Source organism: Lycorma delicatula, chromosome 1, assembly GCF_047948215.1.
Source record: "Lycorma delicatula isolate Av1 chromosome 1, ASM4794821v1, whole genome shotgun sequence".
Classification (NCBI taxonomy): Eukaryota; Metazoa; Arthropoda; class Insecta; order Hemiptera; family Fulgoridae; genus Lycorma; species Lycorma delicatula.
This window is the reverse complement of record NC_134455.1, coordinates 398,052,827-398,077,072: the sequence shown is the minus strand read 5'-3', so window position 1 is coordinate 398,077,072 and position 24,246 is coordinate 398,052,827. Positions and strand designations below refer to the sequence as shown.

Below are 24,246 nucleotides of genomic sequence, written 5' to 3'. Positions count from 1 at the left end.
ACCAAATTGGTCTTTTCCTAACACTTCCTCCACTCTCCTCTCAATTCTTCTGTATAGAATTCTAGTTAACATTTTTGATGCATGACTAGTTAAACTAATTGTTCTGTATTCTTCACATTTATCTGCCCCTGATTTCTTTGGTATCATTACTATAACACTTTTTTTGAAGTCTGACGGAAATTCCCCTTTTTCATAAATATTACACACCAGTTTGTATAATCTATCAATCGCCTCCTCCCCTGCACTGCGCAGTAATTCTGCAGGTATTCCGTCTATTCCAGGAGCCTTTCTGCCATTTAAATCTTTTAATGCTCTCTTAAATTCAGATCTCAGTAGTGTTTCTCCCATTTCATCCTCCTCAACTTCCTCTTCTTCCTCTATAAAACCATTTTCTAATTCATTTCCTCCGTATAACTCTTCAATATATTCCACCCATCTATCGACTTTACCTTTCGTATTATATATAGGTGTACCATCTTTGTTTAACACATTATTAGATTTTAATTTATGTACCCCAAAAGTTTCCTTAACTTTCCTGTATGCTCCGTCTATTTTACCAATGTTCATTTCTCTTTCCACATTTGCTTTACATGATATTTGAAAATCTGAAGTTGTTTTCCATTGACTTTTCATATAATTGTCGTTTACGCCTCAGCTTTTGCTGTCTCCGTGGCGGAGCGGTAGCGTCTAAGTCTTTTATTAAAAAAATATCGGTTTCAAATCTGCGAAAAGACAATTTTTTTTTTACATGATTTAAAATTAATTTAACTTTAATTGACGTCAACAATTTATAAAAATAATAAATAATGACAGCAAATACAGTATATCATTTCCTCCTTATGAATTTCAATTGTAATAATAATAAGGAATTTCTGATGATGTGTTATTAAAATCGACAATTAGTAAAAAAAAAGGGAATAAGTAAATATTTGCCAGATCTATACCACATCTAATTTAAATGACACAGGTATAAGTTAAAAGAAAAATAAACAATTTTTTCACAGATAGACCTGCTACGGGTGTAATAAAACCCATCAATGTCAATGAAAAAATTGTATTTTATAAAAGAAAAAAAAGTTAATTCGTCGTTCTGTTGAAAGAATGCCAAATTAAAGTCTTATTTTTGGCTAGTATTCAAGTGGACCTGATTTCAATAAAATAATTCAGGAGAAATGAATGAAAAAAATAATTAAGACTTTAAAATTAAGTTGTTTTATTTAGATTAAGTCATGACCTATTTTATTATTATTATTTTTTTTATCTATGTACTTATTTGAAAAACTATTTTCGAATTTTTAAATTAATAATCGAAGCATATATTACATTAGGGCTTTTTTTATTTAACAATTTTGACGTTTCATGAACCCTCTTAACCAGAAAACATAACCTTACCGGTGAAAAATTTCGGAAGGTTGTTAGCTTACTTTTTTTTTCTTGATATCCCCAGACTGGATGAACAGATTACAATGAAATTTGGCATGATAATTTCTTTTTATGAGGCACTGATGCCAGTTAATTTTAGTTACAACTAGCTGCAGGGCGTGTTTATAGCACGCCTTCGTAGCTAGGCCCTCCGGACGGGTTAGCCTGGCAGGTGGCGTCTCGGAATGGGATTATTAGGTGTCCAAAATTTAGTACGTCTTGTGTAAAATTTTTTTTTTGAATGATGAAATATAATATAACCAAAGTTAAATTAGAAATTCTAGTGTAGAAATTAATAACGAATCATGATTTTCTGTTAGTCGTAGATGGGGTGTCGCGGATTCCCACTCTTTAGGCCATTCATCATGAATATGAAAAAATTGAGAAAACATCAGATTTTTAATTTGAACCTATGATTTTTACATAATCTTACATATCATCATCAAAGCTTGTTGTCAAATCCATTCTGAGATACCGTTCGAAAACTATTTTTTATATTTTAGTGCGTCTTAAAAAAATTTTTTATTAATTTTTTATTTATTTATGCGATTGTTTTTCTTCATAAAATAATGAATTATAACTAGAAAGTTATAAATGTAGTAGAAATAACAAAGATGGACCGCTGAATGTGAAAATAGGAGGAGAAAAGATTATGGAGGTAGAAGAATTTTGTTATTTGGGAAGTAGAATTACTAAAGATGGACGAAGCAGGAGCGATATAAAATGCCGAATAGCACAAGCTAAACGAGCCTTCAGTAAGAAATATAATTTGTTTACATCAAAAATTAATTTAAATGTCAGCAAAGATTTTTGAAAGTGTATGTTTGGAGTCTCGCTTTATATGGAAGTGAAACTTGGACGATCGGAATATCTGAGAAGAAAAGATTAGAAGCTTTTGAAATGCTGTGCTATAGGAGAATGTTAAAAATCAGACGGGTGGATAAAGTGACAAATGAAGAGGTATTGCGGCAAATAGATGAAGAAAGAAGCATTTGGAAAAATATAGTTAAAAGAAGAGACAGACTTATAGGCCACATACTAAGGCATCCTGGAATAGTCGCTTTAATATTGGAAGGACAGGTAGAAGGGAAAAATTGTGTAGGCAGGCCACGTTTGGAGTATGTAAAACAAATTGTTGGGGATGTAGGATGTAGAGGGTATACTGAAATGAAACGACTAGCACTAGATAGGGAATCTTGGAGAGCTGCATCAAACCAGTCAAATGACTGAAGACAAAAAAAAAAAAAAAACTAGAAAGTAAGCACCGGAATGTACCGATCACTAGCGGAAAATCCCGATTCATTAGTATCAATTTCTTGAATTAAATTTCTAATTTAATTTTTTTAATTTGATTTGTCTAGGCATTTCTCCTGTCACCACCCCATTCGATCGCCCTAAAGCATAAGACAGAACACCGTTCCACAAACGACTACTGTGTCTCAAAACGGTATAGCGACCAATATCCTAATTAGCTCTTAGTGCTTACCTAACTGCGTGAGCGGAATAAGCGCGGTGCCCTACACCACTCGCTTGCGTGTCCCGCCGCTCACTTGTCATATATTACTGAAATAGATAGGCGCACCCCGTCTACATACTAAAATATATGATTTCTCAATAAATTCAAATTTATTCCGTCAAGGACAGCAGTTCTGGCCCCACCAAGAGTTGGGGAGTCGAACAACATATGTTCGTTCGACTGGACGTCCCCGCAAACGCACAGCTGATCAGCTGCCAGGCAGAACCGAAACAAATATTGGTTCAAATTCGCGTGGTTGGGCTCCCGCTGCCCTTAAAAATGAACTAGAGATGTGCCATCCCCTAAAAGTCCTGTATAAATCTATACAAGGATCTACCGTTAGTCGTGGCGTGCCATTCTTCTATCGCGAGGCTGTAAAGCTTCCTCCGCTGGCGGGAGATGAGCAACTGTTCGAAATTTAGAACCGATACATTTCAATCACCGTTCCGCTCCGGTACAGGGCCGGCTCGAAACCAATCCCAAATACCTCAGCCTCCCTGCCTCTTCGCAACTTCCACATGGCTGCCCGAACTTTCACCACTAAATCGATTGGAAAAGCCTTTCCTAATACCGTGGTAATGTTTTAAACGCACCAGTGCATAGGGTTAAGGCTCTGCGCTGGGCATTTTTTAAATTTTGAATAAGTGCTCCATTTCTTTCCAACCTATGCGCGCAAACTGGCGCCGCGTATGCGATCATACTCTCGAAGACACCTCGGTACACCGAGTACATTTGGCGACCAGACAGCCCGTAGTCTTTCCGAGCAATCCTTCTAAGTTTGTGCATCACAGAGACAGCGTCCGCCGCAACTTGTTTGATGTGGTTGCTAAAAAGCAACTTATCATCAAACAAAACACCTAGGTACTTATGAACTCTAACTCGGCTGTTTACACAGACTTTATACTTAATATGGGGATTACGACTGTACGATAATTTTGTCTGCACCGTTGGGAGAACCGTACACTTGGACACAGAAATCTTTAAATTTTGTATATCCATCCAGTCTTCTGCGGTTGACAACGCCTGCGCCCGGTGTTCTAGCTATGATCGTCAATTACCACGAACTAAGAGGACAGTCATCGGCGAATTGTTCTGGGAATATCAATCCCAGAAATCCGTCGAATACCAGGTACCACAGCAAGGAACCTAGAACGGAACCTTGCGGGCTTCCCCTGGTAATGGATTTTCCCACAACTAGTTACGCATCCTTAAACTGAGCCGTTATACGGAGTTATACGGAGGAAATGAATTAGAAAATGGTGTTATAGAGGAAGAAGAGGAAGTTGAGGAGGATGAAATGGGAGAAACAATACTGAGATCTGAATTTAAGAGAGCATTAAAAGATTTAAATGGCAGAAAGGCTCCTGGAATAGACGGAATACCTGTAGAATTACTGCGCAGTGCAGGTGAGGAAGCGATTGATAGATTATACAAACTGGTGTGTAATATTTATGAAAATGGGGAATTTCCGCCAGACTTCAAAAAAAGTGTTATAGTTATGATACCAAAGAAAGCAGGGGCAGATAAATGTGAAGAATACAGAACAATTAGTTTAACTAGTCATGCATCAAAAATCTTAACTAGAATTTTATACAGAAGAATTGAGAGGAGAGTGGAAGAAGTGTTAGGAGAAGACCAATTTGGTTTCAGGAAAAGTATAGGGACAAGGGAAGCAATTTTAGGCCTCAGATTAATAGTAGAAGGAAGATTAAAGAAAAACAAACCAACATACTTGGCGTTTATAGACCTAAAAAAGGCTTTCGATAACGTAGACTGGAATAAAATGTTCAGCATTATTAAAAAATTAGGATTCAAATACAGAGATAGAAGAACAATTGCTAACATGTACAGGAACCAAACAGCAACAATAACAATTGAAGAACATAAGAAAGAAGCCCTAATAAGAAAGGGAGTCCGACAAGGATGTTCCCTATCTCCGTTACTTTTTAATCTTTACATGGAACTAGCAGTTAATGATGTTAAAGTATAATTTAGATTCGGAGTAACAGTACAAGGTGAAAAGATAAAGATGTTACGATTTGCTGATGATATAGTAATTCTAGCCGAGAGTAAAAAGGATTTAGAAGAAACAATGAACGGCATAGATGAAGTCCTACGCAAGAACTATCGCGTGAAAATAAACAAGAACAAAACAAAAGTAATGAAATGTAGTAGAAATAACAAAGATGGACCGCTGAATGTGAAAATAGGAGGAGAAAAGATTATGGAGGTTGAAGAATTTTGTTATTTAGGAAGTAAAATTACTAAAGATGGACGAAGCAGGAGCGATATAAAATGCCGAATAGCACAAGCTAAACGAGCCTTCATTAAGAAATATAATTTATTTACATCAAAAATTAATTTAAATGTCAGGAAAAGATTTTTGAAAGTATATGTTTGGAGCGTCGCTTTATATGGAAGTGAAACTTGGACGATCGGAGTATCTGAGAAGAAAAGATTAGAAGCTTTTGAAATGCGGTGCTATCGGAGAATGTTAAAAATCAGATGGGTGGATAAAGTGACAAATGAAGAGGTATTGCGGCAAATAGATGAAGAAAGAAGCGTTTGGAAAAATATAGTTAAAAGAAGAGACAGACTTATAGGCCACATACTAAGGCATCCTGGAATAGTCGCTTTAATATTGGAAGGACAGGTAGAAGGGAAAAATTGTGTAGGCAGGCCACGTTTGGAGTATGTAAAACAAATTGTTGGGGATGTAGGATGTAGAGGGTATACTGAAATGAAACGACTAGCACTAGATAGGGAATCTTGGAGAGCTGCATCAAACCAGTCAAATGACTGAAGACAAAAAAAAAAAAACAGAGCCGTACGGTTTGACAAATGCCACGTATCACGGCCTGGAGAGCTACGGAAACATACCGGCGTTCCAACTCATAGAGAACAAAACTCCAACATACGGAAGGAAATGCTGCTTCTATGATAATAAAAATTGCCGAAACATATTTACAGTCGGCGCTTTCCACCTCGGTAAGAGTATTTAAGATGCAATCCTCGGTGCTAAACCCTTTCGTGAAGCCGTATTGGCCTCGATTTAGAAAACCGTTCATATCGATGTTTCCTAAAGCTATTCCTCAACCGGTTTTTCAAGCAACTTGCCGATTATCGACAAGAGACTGATGAATCGATAATTGTCGACCTCACTCGGTTCGTTTCCTTATTTTAACAGTACCTTCACCAAAGCCACCTTCCAACAAGTCGGAAAGCAACCCCCAAATAAGACACCCTGAAAACAGCCTGCCAAACGGCTCTCTTATGACAAGCAGCAGATGATAGAATATATCCGTGACAAGCTGGTCTATACTCGTTGTAATTTTTGTGATATCAATTTTCATCATTCAAAAAAAAATATTTTTACACAACAGGTAATCAGTTTTGGACATCTAATAAAGATGACCTTCGCTAGGAGGGCCTATTTTTGTAGGCCTGCCCTGCAGCTAGTTTTTGCAGTAAAACTTCAACATAAATTACCCTCATCCCAAAAAAAGACATCTTAGGTAACTTTTTTCATATGTATAATTATTTTTCCGTTAAATAATAATTAGTAATGTCAGTTTAAAAATTTGTTGGCAGCTTTCTTTTTTACATTTTGTTTAAAATTCTAATGCACAACGGTAGTCTTATTGTGCTCTAAATTGAAATTAAAATATTTAATTGTGTCGTGCGTTAACCAAAAATATTTAAGTAAAAATTTGTTTTACTACTCGCTTCTAAATAATGAGTTTCAGACTAATCTATTTTTATGCTGCTCTTTAAAACTATTCCAAGGAGAATTTACTTTTCTTTTTTTTTTATTTATAAATGTTCTGTTTTATTTTATTCTTTAAATTACGAAAAGAATTTGTTTCGCTTTTAATGCAATTTGATTTCAGCAGAACGGGAACACAGATGTACCGATATGTAACAAGGGCCAAGAGCCAATGATGTAGTTTCTATTTTCAGATAAAGTCATAATATTCTTTTACTGTTCTCTCTCTGGCAATAATAATTTTAATCCTTGGCGCGTTCTTTCGATCCCTCCTTATAATAAAGCGGTAGTATTTGGTCAGCTTTCGGGGTCAACGCGCTCTCTGCATTTCCCCTTCTCTTACAACGTTTGATTTTGCCCGTTGCAATAGAGAAAGTGGTTTGTTTGAGATAATTCTTTTAACTTATAAACTACTGTTTCGTAATATTTTAAAACGAACGAATTCTGTAACGCTGTTGTCTGCGCTGTATTATGTTTAATACAGGGGGAGATTAACTATTTATTTTATTTTTATTTATTTATTTTTTGTTGTAGTTATGTAATTTACGTTAAAACAATAAACACAGCCTTAAAAGTAAGTTATTACATATTAAATTTTGTACATTTTTCAATTAATTCACTAGCTAAAACACACGCAGATCTTTTCTTTTTTTGGTTTGTTTACGTGCGCGTGCACACACACACACACACACACACACAGAGAGAGAGAGAGAGAGAGAGGGGGGGGGGGGTTGAAAGACAACAATTTCTTTCACTCGGTGACATTTATAATTGTAGGTATTTAGGAATAGTCAGAAATATTATAAACACACACACACACAGAGAGAGAGAGAGAGAGAGAGAGAGAGAGAGAGAGAGAGAGAGAGAGTGAGGGGGGGTTGAAAGACAGCAATTTCTTTCACTCGGTGACATTTATATTTGTGGGAATATTATAAACACACACCCAGAGAGAGAGAGAGAGAGAGAGAGAGAGAGAGAGAGAGTGACAGTGGAGTGAGAGAGGGTCAGTGAGAGTGTGAGATGGGGGGGGGGGGGTTGAAAGACAGCAATTTCTTTCACTCGGTGACATTTATAATTGTGGGTATTTAGGAATAGTCAGAAATATTATAAACATACACACACACACAGAGAGAGAGAGAGAGAGAGAGAGCGAGAGAGGGAGTGAGAGAGAGGGGGGGTTGAAAGACAACAATTTCTTTCAGTCGGTGACATTTATAATTGTAGGTATTTAGGAATAGTCAGAAATATTATAAACACAGAGAGAGAGAGAGAGTGAGAGAGGGGGGGGGGGTTGAAAGACAGCAATTTCTTTCACTCGGTGACATTTATATTTGTGGGAATATTATAAACACACACCCAGAGAGAGAGAGAGAGAGAGAGAGTGACAGTGAGAGTGAGAGAGGGTCAGTGAGAGTGTGAGGGGGGGGGTTGAAAGACAGCAATTTCTTTCACTCGGTGACATTTATAATTGTGGGTATTTAGGAATAGTCAGAAATATTATAAACACACACACGCACACACAGAGAGAGAGAGAGAGAGAGAGTGACAGAGTGTGTAAGTAACTTAGAGCTTGCGATTCTACTATTTTCTCCTCCCATCTATTGACTGTTTAATTGTAGGTTTCCAGGAATAAAGTTTCAATCAGAATTGGTTAACATTCTGAATTTCTTCTGTTTCAACTGATTTCTGTATTTCTAATATTAATATTTAATTCAAAATATTAAATTTCTATAAAATGGCATGATCTTTCAGGAATGGTAGATCTGAATATAATTAAAATTAACAGCCAAACTTACAGTTTATGATAGTAATTTTAGGACTATAAAAATTATATATCTTGAAAGGTTAAATTTTTTTATATACTTTTTACTTTGTACGAAGTAATGGTAATATTGTGATCGCGAAAAATTTCGCGAAAAAAACCCCGCCTCCGAACGGGTTGTCCTAGCGGGTGGCGTATCGGAATGGGATTATTTTGTATACAAAACTGATTACATCTTGTGTAAAAATATCTTTTTTTAGAATGATGAAAATTGATGTAACGAAAGTTAAATTAGAAATTTAATTCTAGAAATTGGTACTAACGAATCGGGGTTCTCCGGTAGTGATCGGTACATTTCGGTACTTCATTTTAGGTTATAGTTTATTATTTTATGAAGAAAAACAATCGCATAAATAAATAAAAAATACGTAAAAAACATTTTAAAATACAACTCTTAAATTAAACGCACTAAAAGGTAAAAAATAATTTTAGGACGGTATCTCAGAATGGATTTGACAACAAGCTTTGATGTTGTTATGTAAGATAACATATATGAAAGTCAAAGCGTCAAATCAAATATTTGATTTTTTGCCAGTTTTATCTTATGCGTGATGAATGGGTTTAAGAGTGAGATCCAAACACGCATAAGAACAAAATTGGCAAAAACATCAAATTTTTAATTTGAAGCTATGATTTTCACATAATCTTACATATCACATGATTTACACATGATCTTACATATAGCTTGTTGTCAAATCCATTCTGAGATACCGTCCTAAAATTATTTTTTACCTTTTAGTGCTTTTAATTTAACAGTGGTGTTTTAAACTTTTTTTTTTTACTTATTTTTTATTTTCTACTTTTTAGTGCATTTAATATGAATAGTTTTAAAAAGTTTTTTTTTAATATATTTTTTATTTTCTATTTTTAATCTTCATAAGTTTATACTTTACAGCTGCGCTAGCGCACAGGTTTGAGTGTATTTAGCGAAAGATCGGATCTGTAGAACGTTTTACAGTGTGTGAGTGTAATCAAAACGAAAGACTAAAGGATTTAATTTCCGGATAACCAATATCCGGTCGATCAAGAGTATACTCGATGCGTTAAACAGTTACCGCTCGCGACCTGTGATACGTACGCCGTTTTAGTCGTGAAAATCGGTCGAGCGGTTGCCGAGATATTATGGCGGTATTCCATCGCATCCCCTCCACAATATCTGAATGGTGCCACAGGGGCACTTGAAAATATTATCATCTGTCGGGTACCGCTGGGAGCGGATAGGGTATTGTCGAAGGGGGTTGTAAAAATCTTTTAGAGCGCTAGTACGGACCGTTATCGAGATATTAGGGATTTTCGTCCGAAAATTCGGATCCGGTTAAAAAGTACTAAATTTTCCCAAAACTTCGATATATATATATATATATATATATATATATATATATATATATATACGGTATATCGATGTATAATAAATATAACAAGTATACACCTGACCATCACAAGACATATTCCTACGAATCAGGATTTTCTTCTAGTGATCAGTACGTTTAGTCTGTGATCAATACATACAAATGCTGTTTAGTATGGTAGGATTTTCCACCCAGTTAGTTTTTCTTATTCAAAATTATTACGATAAGCTTCTTTTTTTATTCAACTCATACTGCTCATTTCTCACTTTGACATTTAATTCTACTCCATATTTCAGATGTTTCCATCCTGTTTATTAATATTCATATTTTACATCCAGAAATATATTCCAAACATAACATTTCACAACTTCAACTCTTAACTTAATCTTTTTTCTTTTCCCAGCCTCCAGAACCACCTGTAAGGTATTACTTTACAGGATGAATGAGGGTAATATGTATGAATGTAAATGAATTGTAGTCTTACACAGTCTCAGATCAACCATTCCTGAGATATTAATTGAAACCCAACTACCAAAGAACACCGGTATCCACGACCTAGTATTTAAATCCATATAAAAGTAACTGTCTTTACTAGGATTTGAACCTTAGAAGTCTTGACTTCGAAATCAACTGATATATAATAACGAGTTCACCATGACCACCTTGCTATATAATAATCGTTTCCTTCTATTAAATGCTTTCTTTACACTTTTTATTGTTGTTTTTACTTTGTTTACTTTGTTTTACTTTTGTAATCTTCTGTTAACATTGTACTTACAATATACTGTTTTATTTATTTAATTCTTCTTTCTTTTGTGGATATGTTCATTGGTTTATCTTCTTCTTCTTCATCTTCTAGAACATTTTTGATTGTATCAACATATGTATTAGACAAGATCGGTTATATTTAGTACCTTTGATTTTCTCATCTTCCTAATCAAACAACTCTGTTTTTAAATTACATTGGCTATTTAGTAGGTTTTAGGTTATTAGGTATTAAGTTAGGTATTTTCAGTCATTTTAGGTATTATTATTTAATTAATTTCTTATTTTTCAATTCTGCTCTGGCTGTTAACATTTAATATAAACATTTTGTACAAATCCCATTTAAATTTGTTAGTTTTGTTGTAACAATAGAAAAATATCAAAATTAGAAAGGTTTATTTCATGAATTATACTGTCTTATAATATGTTGTAGGCCATCAACTGTTTGGTTGCTGGTCTTGTCTTAAGATTACTGTTTTTGAGATAATGCTATGCGATTTGTTTGATAAATCCAACCAAAATTTAGATTAATCAAAAAATTTGATAGAACTTTGCTGGTGAGAGTCTGCAAAACTGAACGGCAAGCCAAAGTCAACAAACTATGTTTAAAACTCTAAACATGACCTAACCTAAAAGTGAAATTAAAATAGGAAAAAATATTTAAAAAATAAGCATGAAAACATTATATTTCAGTTCAATTAGATTTGTAATAAAGAATAATTTCAAAAAATATCTCAAATTTTGTTAATCAACATTTTTTTCTTAATTTGTTGAACTGCGGGACTCAAATATATCACTTTTTCCTCAAAAAGGTTGGTTTACGAATCATGTCGCTAGGTAGCAGTCTTCAGTCAGAAATATAATTTGTTTACAACAAAAATTAATTTAAACATCAGGAAAAGATTTTTGAAAGTATATGTTTGGAGTGTAGCTTTATATGAAAGTGAAACTTGGACGATCGGACTACCTGAGAAGAAAAGATTAGAAGGCTTTGAAATGTGGTGAAAATGTGGTATAGGAGAATGTTAAAAATCAGATGGGTGGATAAAATGACAAATGAAGAGGAGTTGGAGCAAATCGATGAAGAAAGAAGCATCTGGAAAAATATAGTTAAAAGAATAGAGGCCACATATTAAGGCATCCTGGAATAGTTGCTTTAATATTAGAGGGACAGGTAGAAGAAAACAATTGTGCATGCAGGCAACATGTGGAATATGTAAAACAAATTGTTAGGGATGTCTGATATAGTGGGTATACCAAAATGAAACGACTAGCACTAGATAGGGAATCTTGGAAAGCTGGATCAAACCAGCCAAATGACTGAAGAAAAGAAAAGGTCAGTTCTTGATAGTACTAGGTAGCATACAAAAATGTATTTGAATTATCTATTTTAATAAGAAATCCATAAGATAACAAAAGATAATCAGTAATTCGTAAAAAAAGTAAAAGAATAATCTAACAAAATGAAGTAAACTGTACGGTAAGAGTCTCGCAGATATCATTTCTTCTGCTCAAAAAACAATAATTTCTGTAATATAAATAAAATTATTTTTAACATAATGATACTGATATCAAAAAAGATAAAGACACTACACATTTCTATTATCAATATCTGTTATTAATTTAGAATTTTGTTTAAAAAAAAAATACACGTTAAACATATGTAATAGACATAATAAACAATGTTTAAGCGTTCCATATAATAAGCAAAAAATAGAAAAATTTGTACAAAATTCTTACCGGCCTGATTTAATTTATTAAACAACGAATAATCATAAGAATTTGTGATATGTATTACATATAAGTGAAATCTTTACAGGTTTACAAAAAATCTTTTAGCCATTGAGATTTATTTCATTTTTATCTCTCCATAGTGAGATCCATAGGAACAATATGTAAATCTGGCTACTTAGAAAATTTCTCATTTGATTTATCTGTGGAATAAAATGAAATTAATTATTAAACATATTGGTGGAAAGGGAAACATATATGAACAGTCTGACACTGAAAAATGTCTAGTTCTGATGCTGAAAAAATACGTCTAAGACTTTCTTACAAATTGAAATATATTCATGTCACCAAACTTTTATATTAAACAAATTTGTATAATGTCTTAAATTTAAGTGTGAGTTATTGATTACCATGATCTCTGTAATTTTATATCAGTCTTGATCATGCAGTTAGGATTAGGGTATTTCAAAATGAATGTATCTTTCTTTAAAATTAGACAAGAGATTTTATATTACAATAGCTATTGTATTTTGTTAAAGATGAAGAAGCTCTAAGTGACACGAATGTAGTAGTAAATGAATTTTGTAATAAATGTCTTATATAGTAAATGATATCAAAATTACTTTCTAAATTTCTCACATGTAATCCTGAAAAACCACAAAAATATTCAATTTTGATATTTCAACATTTCTTCCCCCATAAATTTCATAATTTATAAATTACGTATGTGTTTTTCTTATTAATTTCAACTTAAAATTATAATTTACTTATTTATTCGGTTTGAAATTACCAAATGAATTTATTATTAATGTTTTATATCTACTGGAAATAATGAACCTGTTTAGAAATAAGGACAGATGTAGAGTACATAGCATTTGCAAATTAATCTAGTAATAAATTATTAAACAAAACTGCAATATGAACAAACTACAAAAGGATGTAAGTATGATGTTAACATAGAAACACCAACTATAACATCATTAATGAAGTACTGACGAAAAGGAGTTTGAACTTTCCGCTATATTATGACGCAACTTTATCCCTACCCATGCTATTCAGCTCGTTAAGAAATCAGCTGATGTGACGTTTATTTCTGTTGCAGCTGATAGATGCCTATCTTTATGTAGTACTTTGACGGTTCGAAGTTGTATTGATCAGTACTAGTAAGTGGAACTAATAGCCGGTTGTTTTGTGTTGCTTTTTTTTTTAATTATTTTATTATGCATTATAAAATATATTGTTGATATTTGTTATTCTGTGGTAGGTTATTTCGTATTTATTTTACGATAAGTAGCAATATTTCTTTGTCTGACAAATGTTTTCGTTAGTAGAGGGGGGGCCAAGATACTAGTAAGTAACAAACAATATATTATATTGCTATTATAAAAAAATATTGTGAACAAAGAAAATTGATTTTAATGTAATTTGATTATCTTTTTAAGTTAAAGGTTTTTAAAGCTTTTAATTGTTAGTATGGCATAACCCTTTCTTGGGTAATTAATTAATCTTATAGTTTGCAAATTAAAATTTGATTATTGAATGGTTTAAATTTTATTATTAATTTTATTGGTGTGTGTGTGTGTGTTTGTTTTTTTTGTTGGTCATCTTTGTTCAAATTTTTCATTTATATGTTACATTTTCTATTTAAAATGCTGTTAGCCGAGGCAAAGTAAAAAATTTTTGTAAGTGTTTTTACAGTCTTCTTTTTTATTATTGTTGCATAGGCTATTTCAGAATATGTTTTAAATAAATGTTGCTTGTGCAGTTTTAAGTGAAGCTCAAGTAGTTCATTCTTGAATCTGTCAATGCTGGTTTGTTTAATTTAAGTATTCTTCACAAAGATAAGATTATACTATAGTTATGAATAATTAAGTTTATCATGCTTTTCATAAATGTTAAAAAGAATAAATTAAAATTTTAATTTAATGGTCCCCACAGTATTTATTATTTTATTAGTTCCTTTATCAATTTTATTTTGTACCCGATAGATTTTTGTGAATTTCTTTCTTACCTGTGGTGAGAAATTGTAATCTTATTATATAAAATAAAATAGTTTTCACTTTACTTATTTGCTATTAAAGGTACTCCATAATAAAGATTGTGCTGTTCCTTATTTTTATGGTCGGTGATGAATGATAATTAACTAAAATTGTAATTATATCTTAAATTTAAATTGTTCATTTTTGAAAGATGTGGATAGTTGTTTTATTAAGTTTTTAAATGCTATTGTTTTTTTTTTTTTTGCTGTAACATTATTGAAAATTTGTTTTTGGGCATATGTATAATCCAAGTAAGTATGAGATATTTTATTAGTCAGTTTTATTTATATCATATGATTATAATTTAATTATATAATAATAAATATCTAGAAACTATAGCAATATAGGTTGTAAAAGTCAGCTGATCAACTTTTCTCTAGGTTATAATTTGTTTGTTTTTAAAATTTGTTTATGTAAGAGTGAAATTTGAATGTAAAAATGGCTACAACTAAATACCAAAATTTGTTTTTGTTCATCTGCAATTAGTATAAATTTGTACATATATAGTGCATTTTTTTAATGCATTATATTTGTATCATTAGACATTTAAAATTGTATTACAATAAAAATTGAGCAGTAAATTTTAATTTGACCATATTTCAGAATGTTATAAAAATAGGTTACTTTATTGTAGGCTTGTGTGTAGATTAAGCTTTAACCCAATTTCATTATTGGTATTTTTGTGTTCCTTTTTCTCTATCAATCAGTAAATCATCGTAATAAATTAGTGATACACAGCGTATATATATATATATATATATATATTTTTATGACAAAAATAACATTTCTATAATCATAAAGCAAGTTAATTTAATTATTAGTATAAATGTTGGATATCTTGCTGAGAATGCTGTTAAATAATTAATTTACGTGGAACATTCTTCATTATGACATGGAAGTGCAATTGTTTCTTAATACTATCATGGTATTCAGTTAAATGTTATTGAAATGTAAGTAGGTGTTATAAGATATAAACCTATGCATTTAGTGAATTTTATATTTATTTTTTGATGAACTTCCAGTGATGTACCTTTTCAGTAGAATTGTAGAATTTATAAAATTGCTTACCTTAGCTATTTTATCGCACTAGTATTTGTCTTTCATATTATTAGTGGATTCTGCTACTGGCAAGTTGTCATACATTTTACCAAAAAATTTAATTTAAGCATAGCTGCTATGAATATTTTCGGTGTTATATGTTTTTATTGTGGTGAAATGTATCCTGCTTTTTTAATGTACATGTTTTAATTATATGTTACTTGCTGCCTATTGTTGCCCTTTCTTCTGATAGCTATCATTTTGTAGAGATTTTTCAATATCTTTAGAATTAGACTTAATTTATTGTTTCATTATGTTGATGTAATGTTTTTTTAACCGATAGTCGACTTTATTAATGATAATAATAATTTTATTACTACATATTACTTCACATTGTCTGTGAAAACAAGTAATAACATATTATATACATTAATAATGTATTTAAAATACAGGGTCGTCATAAAAGAATGATGCGGTTTAAGAATCGAATTGGATAAAAATACTTAGTTATTATTTAGTCAAATTTTCCATCTCAAATAATTTTGTTACACAATCAGTAAATTTCAATATTTACACCTTTCATCGCTCGGTAAAAGTTCAGTCTATGTTCAGTTTCTGTCCATCTAAGATACAACATATAGTTTGCTGTGGTTATAATTTTTTTTTTTGTCTTCAGTCATTTGACTGGTTTGATGCAGCTCTCCAAGATTCCCTATCTAGTGCTAGTCGTTTCATTTCAGTATACCCTCTACATCCTACATCCCTAACAATTTGTTTTACATATTCCAAACGTGGCCTGCATACACAATTTTTTCCTTCTACCTGTCCTTCCAATATTAAAGCGACTATTCCAGGATGCCTTAGTATGTGGCCTATAAGTCTGTCTCTTCTTGTAACTATATTTTTCCAAATGCTTCTTTCTTCATCTATTTGCCGCAACACCTCTTCATTTGTCACTTTATCCACCCATCTGATATTTAACATTCTCCTATAGCACCACATTTCAAAAGCTTTTAATCTTTTCTTCTCAGATACTTCGATCGTCCAAGTTTCACTTCCATGTAAAGCGACACTCCAAACATACACTTTCAAAAATCTTTTCCTGACATTTAAATTTTTGATGTAAACAAATTATATTTCTTACTGGAGGCTCGTTTAGCTTGTGCTGTTCGGCATTTTATATCGCTCCTGCTTCGTCCATCTTTAGTAATTCTACTTCCCAAATAATAAAATTCGTCTACCTCCATAATCTTTTCTCCTCCTATTTTCACATTCAGTGGTCCATCTTTGTTATTTCTACTACATTTCATTACTTTTGTTTTGTTCTTGTTTATTTTCACGCGATAGTTCTTGCGTAGGACTTCATCTATGCCGTTCATTGTTTCTTCTAAATCCTTTTTACTCTTGGCTAGAATTACTATATCATCAGCAAATCGTAGCATCTTTATCTTTTCACCTTGTACTGTTACTCCGAATCTAAATTGTTCTTTAACATCATTAACTGCTAGTTCCATGTAATGTTTAAAAAGTAACGGAGATATGGAACATCCTTGTCGGATTCCCTTTCTTATTACGGCTTCTTTCTTATGTTCTTCAATTGTTACTGTTGCTGTTTAGTTCCTGTACATGTTAGCAATTGTTCTTCTATCTCTGTATTTGAACCCTAATTTTTTTAAAATGCTGTGGTTATAATAACTTGTTTAATTCTTTTCTTTATGTGATTCGGTTCACAAAATTATTTTAGTGAACAGTGTTTTTAATGTATTCTCACTAGAAAATCTCAAAGATTATGTCCAAATTTCTTGGAGGCCCAGGAATAAGGACTTTCTTGGCCTATCCTTCTATCTGTGTTATTTTCATTCAAATCCGGGCTATTTAATATGTTAAAGTCTGGGGTTTCACTGTATCGTTGGAAATAAATTCGGTGTACATTTTCAAGTTCGTCTGGTTGAAGGAAACTAGTAGTCATTTAATTTATATAAATAGAAATTCTCACTCAGTCGACAGTCATTCACCAAACAAAAAAGTGTGATTTCATTTAACTACACCAAACTTTATCTTTGGCTGTGTCTGGTGTTTTTTCAAAAATTACACGTTAGTTTTCAGATCTCCATGTTTTGGTAACTCATCCACCAAGATGAAAAGTAAGCTGCATTTATAAAAATTAGGTAACTTGAAAATGATAAGATTTCATTAATTTTGTCCAAGATTTCCAAAGCGAAGCTTAAAAACTTTTCTGTATTGCACAATTTTATTTCTTGTATAGCTGGATTTTGTATTTATACAAATTCTTTTTATTTGCAGAACCTGAACAGTGTTTTTAAATTTATAACTGAAGGTTCGAACAAGTGATAAATTTATTAGGATTTATGATTGGACTAATAAAAGATCCTGTGTTTTTGAATTGATTGAACTTACATTTTATACAATTAACATGCTGTGGTTTTTCACCTCGGCAATAATACAGAGTTTTGCAAAGGTTAAAATGGTTGTTGCATTAACTTTTCTGGTCGAGGCTTTGAATAAACCAACATGTTTTCTCTGAATGCCCGTAATACCTTGATCTGAGTTGAGATATGTGAATATTAATTTAAATGTAATTTATTTAAGTTTATTTTCCTCTTGACTGGGAATAATTAAATATAATAAACAGACATATTTTTTGTAAAAATATTAGCTTTATTAATCTCTTGGGGTAATTAATCAACTATACAGACTTATAAATTAAATTCACTTAGAATACTCTAAGCTTCCTCTCAGGTGACAATATGCTTGTCATACACACATCGTACAAAATTCTCTTACATACTAAGAAATTACCCAATCTACCTATCCTAGACAAAAATATTTTCTCCCCGACCTAGTAATAGATCCCCCAACTCTTACATGATTCATCTTATTTTTAGATAATTATATGTATCTCTTTATATAACCTGATTGATATTTCCTGTGTATTGAAACCATTACATTGCACATATTTTCCTAAAAAATTACAAACATTAAACATTGCTTTTCTTAAAACTAAATTTATAATATAAATATATGATTTAAAAAAAATTAAATTAACATATACATTGCTTAATCCGGCTGTGTCCGTTCTATTGTTGACAGCATTTGTATTTTTCTTGATGTATACCATTTCTTGAGTGGTCCTTTTATGTGTATTTTATTCTTTCTCTAATATTTTGGTGCTGTTGAAATCAAACTAGTTTTTATGTTCTATTGTATGTTTTGTGAGCACTGTCACTTCCTTTTATTTTCTTTTTAAGGTATTGAGATGTTTGTCCAATGTACATGCGTTATAATCTTTACATGGAATGCTGTATACAATATTGGCTTGTTGATTTTTTTTTTTTTTGTCGGCGATTTTAATTTAGAAAACATACTATGATTGTTATAATTTTGATAGGCTATTCTGAAATCCTTTTGTAGCAATTTCTTAATCTTTTCTGCAAACATAAATCTCACTGTTTATTACTTTTATTAAGACGGTTGGCTGATATATTATTAAAGTGTTTATATATTGTATTTTTAAAGATTTTATTTATGATATTTTCCGGATAATTATTATTTATTAATAGATCTTTTGCTTTTTTTTTATATATTCTGGTCTATTTTTGGGGTTTGTAAATTTTATTATTCTGTTGGCAAGATTCTTAACTTCTGATTTTTTATGCGATATTGGTTGTGTTGATAGGAAATTTAGGTATCTGCCTGAAGATGTTGGTTTTATATACCATTTTGTTGATATTTTCTTTCCGAAATGAGTTATTGATAAATCCAAAAAGTTTATACTGTTGTTAATCTCAACTTCCTTTGTAAATTGTATATTTTCATTAAGTAGGTTATAAGTTCTTTTAATTTTAAATCAATATCCTATTCATGTGCACATAATAGAATGTCATCTACGTATCCATTATAGAATGAGACTGTAGTATTTAATTTCTCGAATACTTTATTTTCTAAATATTTCATAGTTAGGTTTGCTAAACAGGCTGAGATAGGTGATCCCATCGCTAAAGCCCGGCATTGTTATATAATTTATTTTTAAATATAAAATACGTATTATCAGGTTATATAAGGGATACATATAATTATCTAAAGATAAGGTAGTCATGTATGAGTAGGGGGATCTGTTACAACAAGGATCGGGATAAAATATTGTTATCTAGGATGGGTAAACCAGTTAACTTCTTTGTATGTAAGAGAATTTTGTACGAATGTGTATTGTCACCTGAGGAAGCTAAGAGAATTCTAAGTGAATTTAATTTATAAGTTTGTTTAGTTGATCGTTTAACCCAAGAGATTAATAAAGATATTATTTTTAAGTAAAATATGTCTTGTTATATAATTTGGATTTAAATTTTATAACAACAAAGAATTTCTATCCATTTGCAATTAATAAATTCTTGTTCTGATTATCCACCATTCTTTTCCATAACTACTCTTTCAGTCATCTCCTTTGCAGTTTTTCTGTTACTATTAACAATCTGTTTCTAGCTCTACCACAGCCTGGTCTTTTATACTTTTCTAAAATTTCTTTATTAAATCTATCTTTAGTAAGTAACTGGATGTGATTTTGTTATCCTAATCCTGTCTATACCGCCTCGCATATCTCTTTCCCATCAATAGGACCCACTGTTCAAAATTATTCATGTATTATATAATATCTTACCCTATTTTTTCAAGTTTTTTCCCTGACTGTATGTATTGTGTTTCTTGTGTTGGTGCTCTCTACAGCTTGAAAAATCTAATCGAATGTTTTTCATTTCTGTACCTGGATATATAATTTGTTAAAATTGGAGGGTTGTTAATTTTAAATCTAATATAATCATTCTTTTGTTCGTCCCATTTATGTATATTAAGAGTGTGGAGTAAAGCTAAAAAAACGTATAAAATATAGTACATATGTGCTAGCATATGCAAAAATATAAATAAACAATTACACAGGTCATCAAAATTAAGGAATTTGGAAGTTTGCAATCTGATAACCGATTTTTATGTTATTTTCTCAATAAGACTTATCTTATTCAGTAAGATAAGTCGCTCATCTTAGTGAATCAAACCAAAATTATGAACACTACTTGTATTCATTCCTAGTTATCAAACTAATAATAAATTATCAAAAAAATTAACGCAGGCCTAATTTTTTATTCAGAGTTTTATAAATAAAATATATTGATTATTATCAATTTTGAGAATATTAAAAAAATTTATTTAGCGAAAATATGGTACGTGATGTAATTTTTTGACTATTTTTCCTGAAATCAGCACACAAATTTCTATTAGAATGAATAATTAATTTTTAAACAACTTTTCCATTGTTGAACTGTTATTGATGTTTCTTAAGAATTGTATAATGAATAATTTAGTGAAATTAAGGTTTAACATTTTAATTTAGAAATATGAATTTAGAAATGTTACACAGCACATGTAGTGAGTGGGGAACAAAAAAAGAAGAAAAAAGTATATATATATATATACTAGAATGTAGTTAGATCTTCTGTGATAAGTTGATCACTTATTTTTATCTGTTTTTTGGAATTGTTTTTCATTCATGTGTACTACAATATCTTAACATTAAATAATTATTCCAATTTTTTTAAAAACATTACCAGTTTTTAAAAAAAAATGTTCTTTGGGCAAAAAAATATCTGCTTTGAAAAGGTTTGTATTAGCAACCTGTAACAAGATTCAGAAATAAAATAAGTTTATTATTATTATGAAACTATAGAAGTTTTATTAGAATGAGATCATGTTTTTCTTCGTAACTTGTAACTGAAGTAATATATAATACATCTGGCTTTTGAATTTGTATTTCGTAAAAACAGTGAAGAATTAATATACGATTAAAACTAGCAGTACTCTTTGTCATGTGTGCGCATACACATGTTCTTCATTCCATAAAAAATTAAAAGAAAGCTTGTGTATGTGTGTGCATGTGCATGTGTGGGTCTCACATGGGCTGTATGCGTATTTGTTTGTATAAAATATAATATATAAAAAGTCTTTGAAAATAGTTTTTTGTTTAGTGAAAATATTATTTTAATTTTATATTTGTACAAAACGATGTGTTGTAAATTTAAAAATTGATTACGTTTTATTCTTCTTTTGTTCTTTGTAATGGTAAGCCTTTTAATCGTTGGCCAACAAAGCATTCAGATGCTTTTTTGGCATACTAGGCTGTATATTTTGATGGTACTTGTATGGTGGTAACCAGATTTTAAAAATATTAATCCTTTTAATAATGTGAATATAAAATTTAGTGCTTATGTAGCTTTTATGTAACACGAGTATTACATTTTTGTTTTAAAAATTGTTTGTAAAGGTTATAAAGGTTATTTGAATTGTGGTTATGAGGGAGCCTCGGGTGAATTTTGTCATTTTATGAAAAATTTAGTCCATGTTTAAGTTATTAAATTAACGATTTGAGCATCTTTATAATATAAGATTTGTCTCAAACAAGGAAAATGCATTGTAATTTGAAATTTTCTGAAAATTTTTTTAATATTTTTTTTTTCTAAAAATAATTCATTATAAACAATAATAAAGTAAACTAGAAAAAAAAAATCAGCGTAAAATTACTTAGTATGTGGTTTGGGCAGTTATATTTATTAATTTAAAAAAAAATCATTTTTTTCAAATTTTTTTCCCTTTGTATAATTGTGAACTATTTTAAAAATGCCTTGTGGGTTATTATTGGGTTGATTTAATATACTTTTTAGTTTACAGAAAAAATTTAATTGTAAATGTCAGGTGTGTAAATATGAAACCGGAATTTGCCCATAGATGGGCACTAGCTGTCAATGTAGTTACCATCAAACCATTGGTGCCATTTTCTTTCTTTGACAGCTGACAAAGATTTACAACTCAAAACAATACAATTTTCATACAACAGCATAGTTTTAGTTAGCGTTGAATATGTCAGGTTTTGTACTTGCAAACTACGATTTGCAGACAGCATTGATTTTCTGTTACCATTTAAAGAAAATGCTGCAGAATCACATCGAATGCTTGTTGAAGCTTACGGTAAGCATGCTCTTGGTAAATTGCAATGCTTTTAGTGCTTTTAGTGGTGAAATGAAGAATGTGGAAGACCACCAAAAAAGTTTGAAGACAGTGAATTGCAAGCACTGTTGGATGAGGGTGATGCTCAGATGCAACAATAACTTGTGGATCAATTAAATGTAACATGAGAAGCCTTTTTCATACTTTTGAAAGCCACGGGAAAGATCCAGAAGATGGGAAAATGGGTTCCACATGTACTGAAATGAAGACAGCAGAAAATCGAAAAACCACTTGTGAAATGCTGCTCGCTAGGTACAAAAAAAAATTCATTTCTCCATCAAATTGTGACAGGTGATGAAAACTGGATATTTTTCGAGAATCCTGAGTGTAAAAGAATGTAGGAACTCCAGGTGAACCATCAACATCGATTTCAAGGCCAAGTCACTATGGAAAGAAGACAATGGCTCTGTGTTTGGTGGGAACAGAAGGGTGTGATCTATTATGAGCTGCTAAAAGCTGGTGAAATCGTTAATACTGAATGCTACTGACAACAAATCATTGATTTGAATCAAGCATTCTGTGAAAAACAAAAAGTGATTTTGCTTCATAATTATGCACCATCACACACAGCAAAACCGGTCATGGAAACTAATGAGGTGTTCAGTTGGGAAATACTTTTGCATGCAGCTTACTCACTAGACTTGGCTCTGTTTGACTGCTATTTATTTGGATCGATGAGAAACTCACTTGATAAGTAGCACTTTACTTGTTATGATAATTTACGAAAATGGCTCGATGACTGGTTTGCCTCAAAAGAACAACAGTTTTTTTGGTGTGGCATTCATAAATTGTCAGAGAGATTGGAAAATGTATAGCTAGTGATGGACAATATTTCAAATAAAATATTTTTTATCATTTTCATACAATAAACGTGTATTTTCTTTACAAAAATTCCGGTTTCATATTTACACACCTGCTAAATTTTGTTATTTAATGAGCTTACCTATTTCTTTTGTGTTTTAGGTATGCACAGCATGAACTACTTAGGTAAATTTATTAGCAACTTTCGATATGTGTACAATGAGATCAATGCAGCAACTTTGACAGGAGCTATTGATGTCGTCGTTGTAGAACAACCGGATGGAAGTTTTACTTGTTCGCCTTTTCACGTGAGGTTCGGAAAAATTGGTGTTTTACGTAGCCGTGAAAAAGTGGTAAGTTTTATTTCTGTTGCAAATATTAATGTATTTAGACAAAATTTAAAAATAATTCTGTACTTTTCAAGAAGATACTCGCAGCTGATCTGTAGTTAGTTTGTTAGTTGCTGTAGTTAGTCAGTTATTGTTAGATGGCGTCACTGAAAGGAAAAAATAAAGTAATTAAAGTTAAATAACCTTAATTAAAGTTAAAGTTAAATAAAATTAAAATTGAAATTATTAAAAAATAAATATAATCTAACCAAATTTAACCTATGCTTGCTTTGCTCGCTAACCTTGACTAGAAAGTGAAGCAAGTGTAGGTTAAGTTTGGTTAGATTATATTTGTAGTTTTAAGATTTATTTATTTCACACATATATATATATATATTTATTTATTTAGTTATTTAGTTAGTTATTTTTATAAATTTATTAAACAGACTAAGATTTCTTAGTCTGTTGAGAGTCAGACCAGGAAATGATTCCTGAAACAGGGCAGCAGCTCTTTCAGTAGTTGTTAAGGGTGTAGGTCAGGAGGAATTAAATGTCCATATCAACATTTTCAATCTTCTGAGTACTGCGCAGCTGAAAGCA

At 31.3% G+C, this 24,246-nt stretch overlaps 1 protein-coding gene across 5 annotated transcripts in view; it reads left to right on the top strand.

Annotated features, from left to right (window-relative positions):
- Lpin (phosphatidate phosphatase LPIN) overlaps positions 1–24,246 on the top strand; it is a 231,327-nt gene that overhangs the window by 103,777 nt on the left and 103,304 nt on the right. For 4 of the 5 annotated variants that reach the window (XR_012754729.1, XM_075353937.1, XM_075353934.1 and 1 more), the window contains exon 2: positions 23,480–23,670. Coding sequence is in view for 4 of the 5 variants with exons in the window: in XM_075353937.1 (XP_075210052.1) it covers positions 23,480–23,670 (191 nt within the window). In the remaining variant the exon portion in view is untranslated. Of the gene's footprint in view, positions 1–13,470; positions 13,535–23,479; positions 23,671–24,246 lie in introns of those variants that run through there. The other variant, XM_075353936.1, reaches the window with a different exon arrangement.